General features: G+C 33.5%; 2 protein-coding genes across 6 annotated transcripts; both read left to right on the top strand.

Annotated features, from left to right (window-relative positions):
* Positions 1-1,011: 1,011 nt before the first annotated feature.
* On the top strand, positions 1,012-8,400 carry LOC120263474 (probable disease resistance protein At4g27220). 5 transcript variants are annotated; one of them, XM_039271390.1, is made up of 5 exons: positions 1,012-1,443; positions 5,601-5,724; positions 5,802-5,877; positions 5,976-6,034; positions 6,675-8,400. In XM_039271390.1, the coding sequence occupies exon 5, from the start codon at positions 6,710-6,712 to the stop codon at positions 8,267-8,269; it is 1,560 nt and encodes a 519-aa protein (XP_039127324.1). In that variant the 5' UTR covers positions 1,012-1,443; positions 5,601-5,724; positions 5,802-5,877; positions 5,976-6,034; positions 6,675-6,709; the 3' UTR covers positions 8,270-8,400. The 5 variants fall into 5 exon arrangements, with proteins under 5 accessions (XP_039127324.1, XP_039127326.1, XP_039127322.1 ...); XM_039271392.1 differs by having other exon boundaries at positions 1,012-5,422; positions 5,601-5,673; XM_039271388.1 differs by having other exon boundaries at positions 1,012-5,422.
* A 729-nt stretch (positions 8,401-9,129) lies between these two features.
* Positions 9,130-11,025, top strand: LOC120263475 (disease resistance protein UNI-like). The gene is made up of 3 exons (XM_039271394.1): positions 9,130-9,610; positions 10,092-10,125; positions 10,637-11,025. Exons 1-3 carry the CDS (start codon positions 9,291-9,293, stop codon positions 10,673-10,675), a joined length of 393 nt encoding a protein of 130 aa, XP_039127328.1. The 5' UTR covers positions 9,130-9,290; the 3' UTR covers positions 10,676-11,025.
* The last annotated feature ends 5,462 nt before the right edge of the window (positions 11,026-16,487 follow it).

Below are 16,487 nucleotides of genomic sequence, written 5' to 3'. Positions count from 1 at the left end.
AACGAATTTTGAATGATCCAAATTATATTTGGTTTTATTGATAACTGTACATGCAAAAAAGTGAATTTTTAGAGATATTTAAAAAAACCCAAATAATATAAAATGATGAAGTGATTATATGGTAAAATTGTTGTCATTGTTGGTGATGTAGATATATATTGACGAAAATATGTACGGTATACATCATGAGCATGCACAAGTTAGAATTTGATCATTTAGCCTACTTATCCTCACCTAGTAACACGAAGTTTAGACAATAAGCTTTCACCCGCAATTAGGGCCCCATTATTATTACTATATCTAGTAAGCCTCAAAGTTGAAATTTGTAGTTTAGGTCAATATTATTGGACTATGAATTCTTTGGTGGTTGGTGAAATATAAAAATTTTAACAGTTGTATTGTAGAATATATAGATTTTATTTTATTTATTAGATTTCACATTAACATAAAGTTATTAAAAAATATTTTTAATAGTAGGATTAAATTCAACAACGATGATTGGTACATTAAGATAAACAAAAATTTTAACTATTCAATAGAAATTTTAAAAAGAAGAAGAAAAATAGAATAACGCATTATTATCAAAACCATTAAAATTTAAACTATTTTTAGTTTTCACTATTTGTTAGAAATACATTTTTTTAATTCCTATTACATCAATTTTTAAAAAAATTTATTTTATTTTACCTATTAATTTGATTTTTTTTTTAATTTTTACTATTTTTTATACGGTTGTAATGCATACGTTGATAGAAAGTCCGTAAATAAAAAGAGAAGGAACATGAGAGAGACATAAAACAGTTGGTGCGGAAAATCTCACTTCACATCGTACATCCCATTTAACAGTTGACACTATCCATGGGCATAGTGTCATAAGTTCACCTTTTGTTATATTAATATGGAGAGATTCTGAAGATCGTTGGATGTCAATCCAATCGATGACATAGCCTCAGTCTCATATATATATATATATATATATATATATATATTTTTCCATTTTATGAGAGAAGAGACGCACACAACACACACATACAGAGTAGGTAGGGTTTTGGAGCTCAGAGATCAGCCATGGCGTTCTTGGGGCTCGTTTGTTTCATTGGGTTTGATGAGCTGAGCTTGGAGCTGGCTTCGTCACTCATCCAGCTAGGGTTTCGAGGCCTTCTCTGATTTAATCTGGATGGGACTTTTCTTCTACCTCTTTTCTTGATTTGGTTTTAGAGTTTCAATTTATTGCAATATATGGAGTTCATTGCTTCAAGAATCGAGTACCAATATTGGAACATTGGAATTTTCTTTTAAGTGTTTTTAGTTTGGGGTTCTTTCAAGATTTGATTATATTAGTTAATTTGTTGTGATTTTCTTTCTTGAATTTAAGGCATTATGCCTTTCTTGATGAATTTTTGCGGTGGGTTTGATTTGATAGCTTGAAGAATATTGTGAGAGGTTCTAAACTTGTATTTTTTTTTGTTTGATTATTTGCTTTTCTATTGTTGAACCTAAGTTTCTGATGATGATAAAGTGAAAATTAGCTTCAGTTTATTTCTTGAAACCAGATAATGTGAATATGTTGTGGTTGTGGGAGTCTAATGTAAACTGGAATAATGATAGAGTTTGGGCAAATTTTCCTGAAAATATGAATATTACATCATTGGCCATGACTCGACTTTAGCATGCAAATCTTGGAGTTGTTGCCTCCTCTAGGGAAACAGTGGGTTTGTATAGATTATTTTAGTTAAAGAATTTAATAGAATTGATGGAATTAATAGATAGCCAGATGATAAATAATTAGATGTATTGACTGACAGTCTCTGCTGCTACAAATACCAATTCGTATTGTTACTATTATTATTGTCGCTTACATCCTTTTTGTTTATCACCGCATGCTTAACACAATTTGTGATCAATTTAACAACAAATATTGGTATTATTGTTGTCGCTTACATCATTGGCCATTATTATTCTACAAAGTGATCAATTTGAACAACAGGTCCCTATGATCTTCGCTTTATATTATATTATATATATATATATTTTGGGTCTAGGTGCTATAACACAATTTGTGTTGGCATACTTTGGTGGAAATGCTAATTTACCTGTATGTATCAATGGTTTAGTTAATAATGCATTATCTAACTTTGTCTTGGAAGTACTTTCTTTTTCTTTTTTTGTAAAAAAAAAATGTTTCTTTCTAAGAAACTGCTATATTGTTTTATAGTATTGCATAGCATGTGGTCAATATAATTCAATCAACATTAACAATGTCTCCAAGTCATATTGATAAGCTGCAGAAGAGTCTCATGGGCAAGCAATCTGTTTCTTAGTGGTGTTGCTATTGTAATGATAACCCTAGCAGAACAAATTTTATTTGTCATTCACAATTTTGTATTCTACTTTTGGGGCCATTTCTAAACTAAACATGTGATGCCTCCATGGTTCTTATCACTAAATGGAAGGTGTATTTAAATAATATATATATATATATATATATATATTTATGAGAAGCACTAAACAACTAGTCTCAATTATCTATAGAATCATTGATTTATGTTTGGTTCATGTTAGAAAGCATCAAGATGGATCCAAATATATGTTTAGTTTATATTGAAAACTTTCATTTTATCAAATCAAATGGAATGGTGCATGTTTCATGTCTCATTTTATGTTATTTCTTCTTGCAAAATTGAATATCATTAAGGAAAATTTTACTCATGTTAAGTAAGTTTATCTTACTGCATGAATAGTTCATTCAATGTTAACCACTTAGACTAGAGTGTGGATTGACCCTATAATTATGTTGATTATATGAGCTTTGAAGGCACACATGGTTCTAGACAAAGCCTAGAAATTACTGCAAATCTTTGCAAATCTTCTACTTGACACATGTGCTTACTATAGTACAAACCAACATCAGCCTATGAGAAAGGTATTATAAACATTCATATAGGAAGTACTGATTTGAGCGGTGATTGTACATGCTAGAGAATTAATGGTTTGGCATCTGCAAAGATTTATCCAAATGTTATAAGCTCAACATAATTAGTTTTTCTGATTCAAAATTCCTACAAATATTATTGTCAACATCCCTACCTATTGTGAAAGTGATTCAACAGTAAAAATGCACCCGATACTTAATCAGTAATGTTTGTTATTTATTTGATATTGTTTTGTATTTAAGCCCACAAAATATTGACATTATGGTTTGAATGTTTGAGCCAATAAGAAAAACAGAATATAGTATGTATACATTCATAGTTATAATTTGACATTCAGTTTGCCCTTTGAAGCAGCTCTTTTTAGTGCCCATTGCTTTATAAATGGTTTTACATTCAATAGCTACCATCACTGGCAGGTTAGTTTGAAGGAGCAACTCTCATTGGTGCATAGATGTCCTTAATGTGGTTCCTGGTTCCTTAAACAGGACTGTTATTGTAAGCTACACTTTATTGCTCACTCAATTTTGCTACCAACTAGCATCTCCACATGGGTTGTTCATAGAAATTTTGTATATGTTGCAATTAGCGTTGTTCCTTTTCTCAGGTTGTAGCATTTGGAAACCACAGTGCCTTACAATGGACCAAACCTCTTCTTTTTGAAAATAATTCTTATACTAACTCATCCTAAAGAGGTTTAAAACACAGTTTTTTTCTTATGTAAATTGTATTTTTGGGACTTAGCAACAGCTATCGGAGGAAAGCTACATCCTTTGGAGGGCAAAAAATTTGATGAATGGCAAGCTTTTGTGTGGTTTTATAATTTTCCCTAATAGCCTAGTTTCTTCTAGTGTTGCTGCCTGGTGCATTTCATTTGAGGTGGATATTACTAGGCAAGCTATAATGGACCCTTTGTTTTTTTTGGGAAACCAGCTACAATGTTGACAATATGTTGTAAAGGCAACATTAATGTTGTCTTTTTTTTCTTAGAAATTACAAGGTAGTATTTTACATTTTTTTTTTCAAACTTGAAGTGTACAAAATTACAAATCTATTTCCTTCTTGCTTTTCAGTAAAATTAAAATAGTAAATGAGCTTGTTGAGGGTGTTCAACTTGTTGCTTCAGTGGAAGCAATTTATCTTGCTATTCCAGCTGACGTTTATCCTATAACTCAATGACATAATCTCCAATATTGATGTAAGTTCTAGTGATTCTCTTTCAATGTTTTTTGTGTGCAATATTTGGTTGCTTTTTAATTAGTGAACTTAAAATGATTTCCTAACTATTATAAGAAATTCCTTTCTCTTTTATAAGTGTGGGGAACTTTTGATGATTTCTTTATTTTAGTTTTAAAAATAATAATAAAAAAAAATCACCTGCCGGGCTGCCTAAGGGAATGATTTTGAGTGACAGGGGAGTTGTTAATATTAGGGGCCATCCAAACCACTTGCAGATAGAGGTTCTTATCTGAAAAGGAAATGCGGGAGACGCTCCTCCAAAGATGATTCACCATGGCATTTGTTCCCAAGATTTTATCTTCGGGTTCTGGTCAAAAACCTTCCAAATCACTGACATTTGAAAACATGCCATGTTCTTCAAATCTCTATTTCAGGATCTGTTCTTTTTCCCATCTATCTTAAAGAAGATGTGTTGCACCTTAAAAGCTCTTTGATTTTCATAACCTATGCTGCTTCATTATTTTTATATGTTTGCAATCTAAAATGATCTCCCATGTAACCTTTAGCTTTTAAACTAATAACAATAAATGACCTTAATTATAATGTTGTTGAAGCTGATCTTTATCTTGCCTAGCTTGTTTTTCTTCATTTGTGGCTTTTAATTATTACATGATGCAATCCAGCACCTCCCTTTTTTTTTTTTCTGAAAACTACTGAAATGCCTAATTACTATTTTATGGTGAAATTTCCATTAGAACATTCATGAAGCTTATAAGATAAGCAAAATTATGCATGCTCCAACACTAAAGGTAGTAGGGGCTGTGGGGCTGTAGGGCCTATGAAAAAGGTTATTCTTCTTTATTATGGCATCCGACAAAGCTAAAATTCTGCACTTTTCTTAAAGAAAAGATAATGAAAATGTGATGGTAATCACTTTTCAATTATCCAAATCTCATTTTTTTCTCTCCACCTTTCATACTGGACAACAACATTAAAATTCTCAGTTGTGTGATACTGAACTCTTCAGTTTAATCATTTCTTTCTTTTGTCAATAGCGGTTCAAAATTATACCAAAGTGTATTATAAAAAGATTAATTACCAAATTTCAAAGTTGTGCTCTGGCGCTAAAGTTAGCAGGGCCTATCAAAACAGAAAAGTTGTTCTTATCTATTATGGCATCCAGGAAAGCTAAAATTCCATGATTTCTTGAAGTAATGAAAATGGAATTGTGATGGTAGTTAATTTCAGCAATCCAAGACTCTTTTCTTATTTTTCCCACAGTTAATACTGGACAACAACATTCTAAATCTCAGGTATGCAAGATTGATGTTTTTAGCTTGAATCCTTTTTTTTTGTTCCTTGGAGCATTCATAATTTCTTAGACTTACTATAATTTTTTGGTCGAATCCATCAAGAAAAACATATTTAGGAAATTTATTCTTCTGATATAATGCTCATGGTTTTTTTTCATTCACTTGTCTTTTCAAACAGTTGACTTCATGAAGCCGTTTTTGGGGCTGAAAATCAGCTGATATGGTTATATAAGCTTCTGAGGCAAAATCTGGTAGAGGGTTAGAATCATTACACACTAGTCACTTGTGTGTTTTCTCTGAAGGTACACCTTCAGAGATTTTAAACCATATTATTTTAGTATGTTTAGTGTTTATTGTTTAACAAGTTCTTCTCTAACAGTGGAATCCGGTTTGAACCTATTTTCTTGGCTGAAAATCAGATGATCTGGTTATATGAGCTTCTGAGGCAAAATCTGGTACTTTGTTTAGATTTTAAAACCATACTATTTTAGTATGTTTAGTGTTAGGCAAGTGCTTCTCTAAGGGTGCCATGCATCTACAAATTGCTTTTCAGGGCTGAGATTAGATGTGATGCTGATATATATGAGCTTTCAAGGCAAAATCTTGTAGATGGTAAGCAGAGTTGTTTAAATATCATTGTGTGTGTGTGTGTGTGTGTGTGTTTTTTTTTTGGTTTTGTTTTTGTGGGAAAGATTTCTTTTACACTACACATGTCCAATGTCGTCAGATATACTTGAAACTATCTCCCTACTTGTTTTATTTGGATGATCAGATGATTTCATAATTAGTTTCATCAGTGCATTGCAAAACTAAATTAACAAGTTTTCTTGTTGAATCATTTCATTATTTGGAGCTTCCGTAGCTTCTCTGCATTACTTGTAACATGCATCTTTAACAATTGAAAACTTACAACTGAAAAAGGAAAAAAATTGGAACAGCTTTAGGGAACTTATATATACATATAGCAGAAATTAAAATAGAGAAATCTGAAGTTCACCTGACAAACACCTTATCTCATTAATTTTTTAGTTACATAGCTCCATCTTAATCTGTTTTTAAGTCAAATTTCTTGTTTGTCAGAAAAGTATGCTGGAAAAACTTAAACCTTTTTTCATGTTTGGTTCTAGCTATTTCTTATTTGGTAGCTAGATTTTGGTAATGGTATATATTTCTTCTTGATTATTTTTTTTAATCTCATTTTGCCTGTGGGCCTTTTTTTTTTTTATCTAACGTAAGTTTGATTGTTACCCAGCTAATTGAAGTTGTACGAGCTCGTTAATATATAGAATGGAGATCGTAAGAGAGCTGTTATCAGGTGCTTGCCAGACTGCATGGCAACAAATTTGCCAACTATTGAACTATATCAGAGAACATGATGAAAATGATCAAACTATGCAGAGAGAGTTAGACTTTTTGAGGAGCCAAGAAAAAGACATTAGTGCCAAACTGAATGCAGGCAATGTGCGGCATGGGAAGAGACCAAGAGAGGAGGTAACAAATTGGTTGAAGAACTTGGAGGAGATAGAAAGTGATGTGAACAGCTTAGGCTATGGTGATGCACAATTTTGGCTGAAATACTTCTCCCGTTTGAAGAGAAGCAAGAAGACAGTGCAAATACTCCACAGAGTTAGAGATCTGCAGGCGAGAGGAAATTCATTTGCTCAAAGTGAAGATATATTTATGGATTCACTACATGAACCTCTGTCCAGTTTGTCTGCGCCACCCTTACATGGCAGTTCAGCTGAAAGGAAAAAAGATGAGATTTTGCAATGCATCATGGATCCTGAGGTTAGTAAAATTGGTGTGTATGGTATGGGCGGTGTCGGCAAGACAACAATTATGACACAGATTTACAAGGAATTAAATGAAAAGAAAGTTTTTGAAATCGTCATGTGGGTGACTGTTTCTAGTTCTTTCAATGAGGAGGAGCTACAAAATAAAATTGCAGTAAGGTTACATTGTGAACTCTCTTCATCAGGAGATTTAATGAGTAAAGCACAAAAATTACATGAAGCTCTTGGAAGGAGGAGGAACTTTGTAATCATCTTGGATGATATTTGGGATGGTGTTTCTCTACAAAATGTGGGCATTCCTGAGCCTAATAGAAGTAATGGGTCCAAAGTAGTGTGGACCACTCGTTTCATGGACGTTTGTAATAGCATGGAGAGCCAAAAAGAAATTAAAATAGAGGGTCTTACCGATGAAGAAGCTTGGAGTTTGTTCAAGGAAAAAGTCGGCGGTGAAGATATTATTTCACCTGAAATAAAGCCAATTGCAGAGCAGGTTGCTAGGGAATGTGGAGGGCTGCCACTGGCCCTGATCACTGTCGGATGTGCTCTGAGGAAAGAAAAACAACTGCCAGTTTGGAGGAATGCATTGCACCAACTGAAGACATCAAGCACTGATCAGATTAAAGGCATGACCAAATATGTTTTTGGGAGTCTTAAATTCAGTTACAACTGGTTGAGCAGTGACAAGATTCGCACATGTTTCTTGTATTGTGCTCTATATCCAGAGGATTATGAAATATTAGTTGATGAGCTGATTGAATACTGGATGGCTGAAGGATTGATTGATGAAGAGGGGTGTATACAGACTGAAAAAGACAAAGGGCATGCTTATCTCAAGGAACTCAAAGATGCATGCATGATAGAGAATGTCGGGGATGATGATGAGTATGTGAAAATGCATGACTTGATCCGAGATCTAGCAATTAACATCACCAAGGAAATTTTCATGGTAAAAACTGGATCACAGCTGAAGGAGTCACCTAAGGAGGAAGAATGGGTTGAAAGTCTACAAAGAGTCTCATTGATGAGGAATTATATTGAAGCATTTAAAGGTTAACCAAATTGTCCCCGGCTATCTACTTTGTTGCTAAATCATGCGTGTCATCTTCAAATTAATGGACAAATCGTCTTCCCTGACACATTCTTCAAGCATATGCACAACCTTCGAGTCCTTGACCTCTCTGAGACAGAAATTGAATCACTTCCAGGTTCGTTTTCTGATTTGATGAACTTACATGCATTAATCATGACGAATTGCTCTAAGCTCAAGCTTTTGCCTTCACTAGCTAAGCTTCATAAATTAAGACAGCTAAAACTTCGAGGATTGTCTTCCCTGAAAGAATTACCCCGCAGGCTTGAAAACTTAGTAAAACTTAGGCATCTAGACATTTCCAGAGGAGGATGGGGAAGTTTTCCATCTGGAGTACTTTTAAAAATGCCCTGTCTTGAAATTCTTTTCATGGAAAGTAGCAGAGGGAGATTGTCTCACAGGAGTAATGCAAATGCCGAAGATAATTCAACAATTGGGGAGATTATCGTAAGATTAAAAAAATTGACTAAGTTTTCAGCTGTTTTTGCTGATGTGTTGGCCTTCAATAGCTATACCAACAAGGCTCGTGAATCTGAACACTTGAGAAATTTAGATTATTTCCTGTTTACATTAAGTTATAATAAATATGAAGGGCATATTGTCAAAAATGAAAGTATGGAGAAAGTTACGTTGCCTGCTACTTCAAACTCTATGGAAATTAGAGATTGCAATTTCATCCAATTGTCAGATATTTTTCACTGCGATGATTTAAGACCGTTGATATACTGTAAACTTGAGGACTGTAAAGAAATGAAGTGGATTGGAAAAAATGGAGAAATTGTTTTTCCTACCTTTAGAATCACTTCGTTTATGGCGTCTTCACAGTTTTGAGGGCTTGTGCAAAGAAAAAAGCCATGAGGAAACCCTCAAAAACTTGAGAAAGCTAGATATTTATGAGTGTGATAAGTTGAAGTATCTGATACCAAATGATTTGCTTGTGAACAACCTTAAAAATCTCGAAGAAATAATAATTCGACGTTGCGAAGAGATGGAGGGTATAATTTCATGTAAGACTAGTGCAAGTTCAACCGTGGCTACCCTTCCAAAGTTTAAGAAATTGTCGTTGTCGGACTTGCCATCGTTAACAAGTATTTACCATGGGAAATTGGTTTTTGATTCACTTTGTGTAATGGAGATAGACGATTGTCCCAACTTGAAGAAGCTTCCATTCTTGATAAACAAGGAGCGGCCTCTTGGCATCAGGATTGTGGTGAGCGAAGAATGGTGGGAAAGGTTGGAATGGGAAGATGCAAACTTGAAAGAACTTCTTCAACCTTTCCTTGACCCAGAAGCTTCCAGAAGCTTCCGGTAAGCATCGTTGTTTGATTGCTGAGTAGTAAAAGATATTGAATGGATGGATTTTTTTTTAAATTGATTTGGAATATAAAATCTTTTATTCAATGAATATTAATTACAATTAAAAAATTAATTTTTTTTTTAAAAATTTATAGTTAATAAATATATATATTTGTTAATATTAATAGTTTTAATTTTATTAATAATTAACAAATACATTTCTCGTTTGGGATAAGTTTGGGATATTTGGGAATAACTCAGGAACAAAACATCTCATATGTAAAATTTTAAAATCAATTGATTTGTTCTTTTCCTTTTCTAAATTTTTAATTTATCTTTTTTATTTCTTGTGGTCTTAAAACGTCGGTAAGAAATTAGACTCACTTTTCAATGATTCATCTTAGTATTATTAAATAGAGGTTTGTTTGTAATTTGCTTTTTAAAAGGGTTTTAAGAAAAAAAAATTATATTCTAATTTAATTTCTATCAACAGGCTACCGAAGTATCAATTAAAACAGACGATCAAGGTGAGTCCCAATCCTATCTTCTTGTTTGACTGATTTATTTTGTTTGCATAGATAAGTGCTCGAGTTTTGAGTGGTTTAATTCTTTGCTCATATTTTAAAAAATATAATATATATTTAAATCAAATGAAATAATTAAAAGAAGAATAATGAGAGTAAAAGTTTAATGAAAAAGCAATGAATATTTGAAATTATTTTAAAAATATAATATTAAAAATTCTAAATCTAAATTCTCTAAGACTATACACGTATTTGAAATCATGAGATTAGAAATGTAAAGCCTTAAAATGAAAAAAAAAAACTCAGTTTTATATTTCTAAATGCTTGACATCATGAAAGATGTGAAATTTTTTATTCTATGAAAATATACAAAATAGTGTAGAATAGTGAATTTTCTCAAAGCATGTGATAAAATAAAAATGGATGATTTTTTAAATTTATAAAAATGGGGAAATTTATGAATATCAAAAACATGAAAACTCATAAATTTTTAAATTTTGAAATTTGGATGTAGAAAGGACTTTGGAGTGAATTAGATGGCAGAAATTTTTAAGAGAGATGTTAGGGGCATTGTTAGCATGATAAGTTATTTTTGGAAAGATGATTTAGCATATAATTAGGATATGCGGCTTTTGTATAGTATTTTTCAAGTTTAAATCATTATTTGAATAAAATCTCTAAATTTTGCAATGAGAGCTATGATGGATAATAAAAGTTATTTTAACAAAAAAACATATTTGATTTATGTATATGGTTCATTGATAATGGAAACTTGCAAGTTTTTGAATATGCACCAACAAGAACAACATCAAATTTCAATGGTTTGAAATTAAATTAGTAGGTATGCAATGTGAATGGACATTGAATCAACATTTTACCCCCACCCATAAGGGCATGCTCTGGTTTAGTAACGTTATGCAAACGGGACGAAACCTTTGGACTTGATATCTTACTAACGTTGGTATATGTTGATATATTAGATGTCTAACTATAGGAGTAACGTGTTGATTTTGCATGAGTGAGATTATAATATTATGATCAATGTCTAACTGATTGATTATAATTTGTCAATTTTGAACATGTTTCTTAAATATGTTGATGATTTTAGAGATGCACATTTTTTTTTTAATTAAAGCATATCTCATAAACGTGTGACAAATGAAATATTTCAAATTAATTTGCCGTTAAAAACAAGCCCTTAGCTTTGTTAAAATGTTTTGAAAGACTTGATGTTTCTTCATATGTTGTTTGTTATTTTAATTACCTAGTTGCAACTCACCCTTTGCTATTTTCAATCTCAGATTGGAAAAGGTGAATCTTCATGAATTGGACTATTAATTTTTCAAGATGGAAAGCTTGGAAAATAATGATTATTGATGTTTTTGGTTTTAATTTATGTTATTAATGGTAATGGATTGGGAGTTGTCAATATTGTTCTATTTTGATGTTACTCACTATCAATTATATTTTAGAATTCATTATATTTGTGATAGATATTATAAAACCATGTTATTGAGGAATAATGGAAAATGAATATTTGAGTGTTAGTGATTTATAATTGTATATCCATATAGCAAATATTGTGATCGCTGGGCAATTCTCTTAGCTAGAGTTACAATAGAACAATTCAACCTTAATAGATATGGGAAGTTTATAATTTGCTAGAGGGCCCGTTTTGTCATATTGTTACATCATTTTTTCGCTAGTACTAGCGATGTGATAGTAAAATTTAGACATTTAGGGGTAAATAAAGTTTTATTAGTTTTATCTAAATGCGACATTTGCTACTAGTTTGCTATATTATGTTGTTTAGTGAAGGCTCATTTGAAAATTGTGGCATTATCTAGATTCTAGATTAATCCATGAGTTTTGAAAGTCAATGCTCTTGTTGTCCCCATGTTTTCATCATTATACAAAATAATGTTTTTTGTTACACATTTTTGCTACATAAAAATACCAAAATGTGTTGCAAAAATGCAACTGTGGCATAGTTTAAGACACAAAAATTTGTCGCTTTATCAGATATCACAAAAATTTTGCAACACTTTTGAAAAATGTGTCACAAAATTTAGTGATGCAAAACAACGCTGCAAAACTTCATCGCAATTAATGAGTCCGGTAAGACAATATTTGCAAAATTTTGCAATGCACAATATGTGAGATTAGTTTTGCAACACATTTTATGTGTTGCAATTATGTGAGATTTTTTGTGACAAGCTTTTGTGATGGATACATTGATTATTCCAAATTGTGTCGCAAATTCATCATTCAAGAGATTTTAAATTACAACACATAGTTGTGATTATTTGCAACAATTTTTGGAACATTTCTTGCAAACCTGTTTTAATTACTAATTTACAATACTCAAAGAACCACTTTTTACAATATTTTTGCAAACAAATATTACAATATAAAAAGTGTCTAATACCACAATCCAATATAATAGTCCAAAATCTAATATGAGAATATATATATAAAAGTATTCTGATATAATAATCTAAAATGTCAAATCCATTTTTGTTGCAATTTCATCGACACCTTTTTGTCTAGATGTTGCCTTACATGGAGACAATTCATAGCCTATTTAGAAGGAACTCTTTCCCACTAAGGTGTCACTTTGTCCTAACTCTGCTACAACAATACACGAAACTTGTAGGTGTATTGTTGGTTTGAGGGCATGTCATTAGCTTTTGACTAGTCCAGACTTGAATCTAGTTTTTCATCTAATTCTCCAACAACACTTCTGCAAATACTAGAAAGTTGAAGAACCAGATGCAATAAGCAAATAATAATGATAAATAACACAAAATAAAACACAGTAAACAATAAGCAAACATACATGTTATCACCACGATGAGATGCGTAGCCCAATTTGGGCTAAATTTGACTTTCGCTCTATCTAGCTTAAAAAGTCAGTGCTACTACATGAAATGGAAGCTCTAGATACCTTAAAGGAGATGCGTTGCCTATCGCACTTTGGAGACCAAGCAAGAGCAAAGGTGTCTTTTGAGAAGCTTGCAGTGAGATCCGTAAACAAGAAGAGATTTATTGCGTCACCCGATCTAGGCTTCAAAGTGGCTCAAGGAAGGTAATGAAAAACACAAAGTTCTTCCTGTGCAGTGGGCGAACGAGCGTAAGAATCGGAATCTTATTCGTAGCATTTGTCAAGATGATGTTGTCTTTACAAATCCCTTTGATATGCAGAGGTTTTTCACGAGCTGCTTTTTAGCTATGGCCATTTCACATGGCTTTTAAGGTTTAAGGTAGACTGAAGCTTTTGGAATATAAGCATTAGGTTAACCTTTCCCATCTTGAATGACCATTCACGTTGGATGAAATCAAGGGGTGCGATCTTTCGACTTGGGGAGGAGACAAAGCCCTCGCCCCGATGGCTTTCCTTTACAATTTTTTAAACAATTCTGAGATACAATCAAGTTGGATCTCCTGAAGCTTTGTGAGGATTTCTATTGTGGGAAAGCCAATTTAGAGAGAATTAACTGGGCTAGTATCATCCTCTATTCAAGATTGACTCTTTCCGAGTCACCCTGGGGACCACGTACTCCATTAGTTTAATTAATTTTTCCCCGAAATTTCTCTCTAAATTATTGGCAACCTGCTAAGTTCTGGGTCATGAATGACCTCGTTAACTTTATGCACTGCTTTTTAAAAAAGGGAAGATATATCTTGGATAATGTTGCTACTGCAGAAGAGTCGATCTTCAGTATTCATAAGCGTAGTATGCCTGGTCATATTCTGAAAGTGGACTATGCTAAGGTTTTTGATATGGTCTAATTAGGATTTTCTCTTTTATCCCCTGAAACTCGAGGATTTGCAATAAAATGGATGGGATGGATTCAAAATCTTCTATTCTTCTCTCAAGGCAAATATTTTGGTGAATGGGTCTCTAACGGCTACATTCGCTACTATGGGTGACTCGAGACGGGGGACCTGTTAACACTCTATGCTATTTGTTTTAGTAAAAGTAGATGTGTTTCAGCTCAATGTTTTCTCATGCGTCGAGATCTAAGATTTTGCTGAAGTCCTCTTGGCGAGTTTGGTAGAAGTCTGTAACCCGCACTATGCCGACAATTTATTAGTCTTGACAATCGATGGCCTCGAAGATCTCAGGATATTGAAGCTGATTTTATACTTGTTTGAAAGCATATCAAGACTAGATATTAATTTTTGCCAAAACTTGCCTTTTACTCGAAGTTCATGAGGGTTCTCACGAGGTTGGTTCTATCGAAACTTTAAATTGTGACATTGGTTTACTCCCCTGCCACCTACTCGGGAATCCCTTTATTCCGATAGAAGGCCCAGATGACAAGATTGGGAGGATCATATTGAAGGTGAAGAAGGCTTTTCATCTTGGAAATTTTCAAAGCACTTATCTTTAGGTGACGCCTCAACCTTGGTGAACTCGGTCCCTATCTACCCTTCCAACTTATTGACGCCCATTTTTAGATTACCGTGTTGGGTCATTAAGGATATTGATTTGACCAGAAGAGATTTCTTATGGTCTGGTCCAAACATTGACCATCCGGGATATTGGTTGGTTTGTTGGAAGAACCTTTATCCATCTTGTGATCAAAGGGGATGGGGAGTCTTGGACCTGCATAACTTTAGCCGCATTGTTGGGGAAATGGTGGTGGAAGTTTGTGATGGAACCTAACTCGCGATGGTGCTTTTGGTCCGTCGAATTTGTTTCCTAGACTTACGGGTCGGATCTCTCTCTCGGGAAAGGTTTTCTAGCTCTTTCACCGCCCTAAGAGGATGATATTTTGCACAATATCAACTCGTGGGACGAGACTCTTATTTGAAAGATCGTTGGCTTAATGGCATTGGGCCCATGCATTTGTGGCCTGAGGAATTCAAAGCTTGTCATCATCCTAATGGCACTGTGTAGGATCTTAGCCACATGCTGTAGAGGTGGTTCATTTTTCGTTATCAGGAGACTTGGCCAATTAGGGATCATCTACGGTGCCTGACTTTAAGAGCTAGGGATAAGAAAACGGTGGATGCTCATAGAGAATAGTGCTTTTATGTAGTCTTTCTATAATTTTCTAAATGACAATGGATTATGTTGCCCAAAGAAGTTCTTTTATGCACTTGCCTCACACCGAAAAATCAATATTTTCAATTAGCTTGTTGTCGAAGAATAAGATTATGTCTCTCAAAAATCTCGAGGAAAAAGGTGCAATAGGGCTCTCAAATCGCTACTAGTGTCTCGTACACTTTGAGATTGAATCAATTAATCATCTCTTCCTTTAATGCCCTTTGTTAGACATGTTTGGGATTATGTTATCGACTTCTCCAACTCGGCCTGAAACCGCCTCTCCATGAGCTTGCTTTTGTGAGTCGTGAGGTCGTCCTGGTTCAACCTTCTCCGAGGCATGGGAAATCTGTTGTTGAAAGCACTCTGTGTGGAATATTTGGTCTTGCTAGAACGATCGATTTTTCCACACCAATGTCTCTGTCGCCTCATGTTATTATTTTGAAAATTGATAATATGCTTTTATCTCGGTTCACATCTCGTAACAACGGGTGCCAAAGAGAAGTTGAGGACTCCATGCTCTGCCATTCAGGCCCTCGGAGTTTCTTGGTCCTCTTTGTGCCAAACTCTATCGAGCCTTATCACCGAGGAGGAATAGGATCGTGCCACTGCTAGGGTTCTTTTGTGGGGCTTGAGGTGCCCCTCATCCTCATCTTAGTTATTTGTTTTTGGCTATTTTTTATGTTTTTGGAGTTCTTGTACCACATCTAGTGGTTAGTGGCTCATCTCTTTTGTCTCCTCTATGGTTTGGTGGAGATTTTTGTTATGGTCTTGCTAATGGGCTGGTTGATTCACCTTTTAAAAAATTACATATGGCTTGAAACAAGTTGGAAGTTGTTGACACTCTTCCGAAATGGGTACACATTTACAAAAATAAATTAAAGTGATGATACCAAGAGAAGCTTTTAAGCCTATATTCTAAATATTACATCCCTACCAGACATACAAAGCATAAAAGGTCAAAAGAGACAAAAAGTTGAATCCCAAGACAAGTGCACATGGCATGTATTTTCCTTGTAAGACAATGCTATTAGGGCACTCTTTAATCGTTAGCTATCCTAGAGCTTACTGACATGCCACCTCTACCAATCCATTAAAACTCTTACTCATTAAACTATCTTCACTAATAAGTTATATATAAAATAGGGCCCACGATCATCCCATTAAACTCATATCTATTAAACTATCTCTCATCACTATAATTATTTAATAAAAATCTTAAATATTATTAAATAAATAATTAAATAATATATTTTTTTAAAAATTATAATACAAAAATAAATATTTAAAATAATTAAAAATATATTAAAAA

Source organism: Dioscorea cayenensis, chromosome 6 (genome assembly GCF_009730915.1).
Source record: "Dioscorea cayenensis subsp. rotundata cultivar TDr96_F1 chromosome 6, TDr96_F1_v2_PseudoChromosome.rev07_lg8_w22 25.fasta, whole genome shotgun sequence".
In the NCBI taxonomy this organism is placed as follows: domain Eukaryota; kingdom Viridiplantae; phylum Streptophyta; class Magnoliopsida; order Dioscoreales; family Dioscoreaceae; genus Dioscorea; species Dioscorea cayenensis.
Note: the sequence above shows the minus strand (reverse complement) of the source record. Positions and strands in the feature narration are given on the sequence as shown.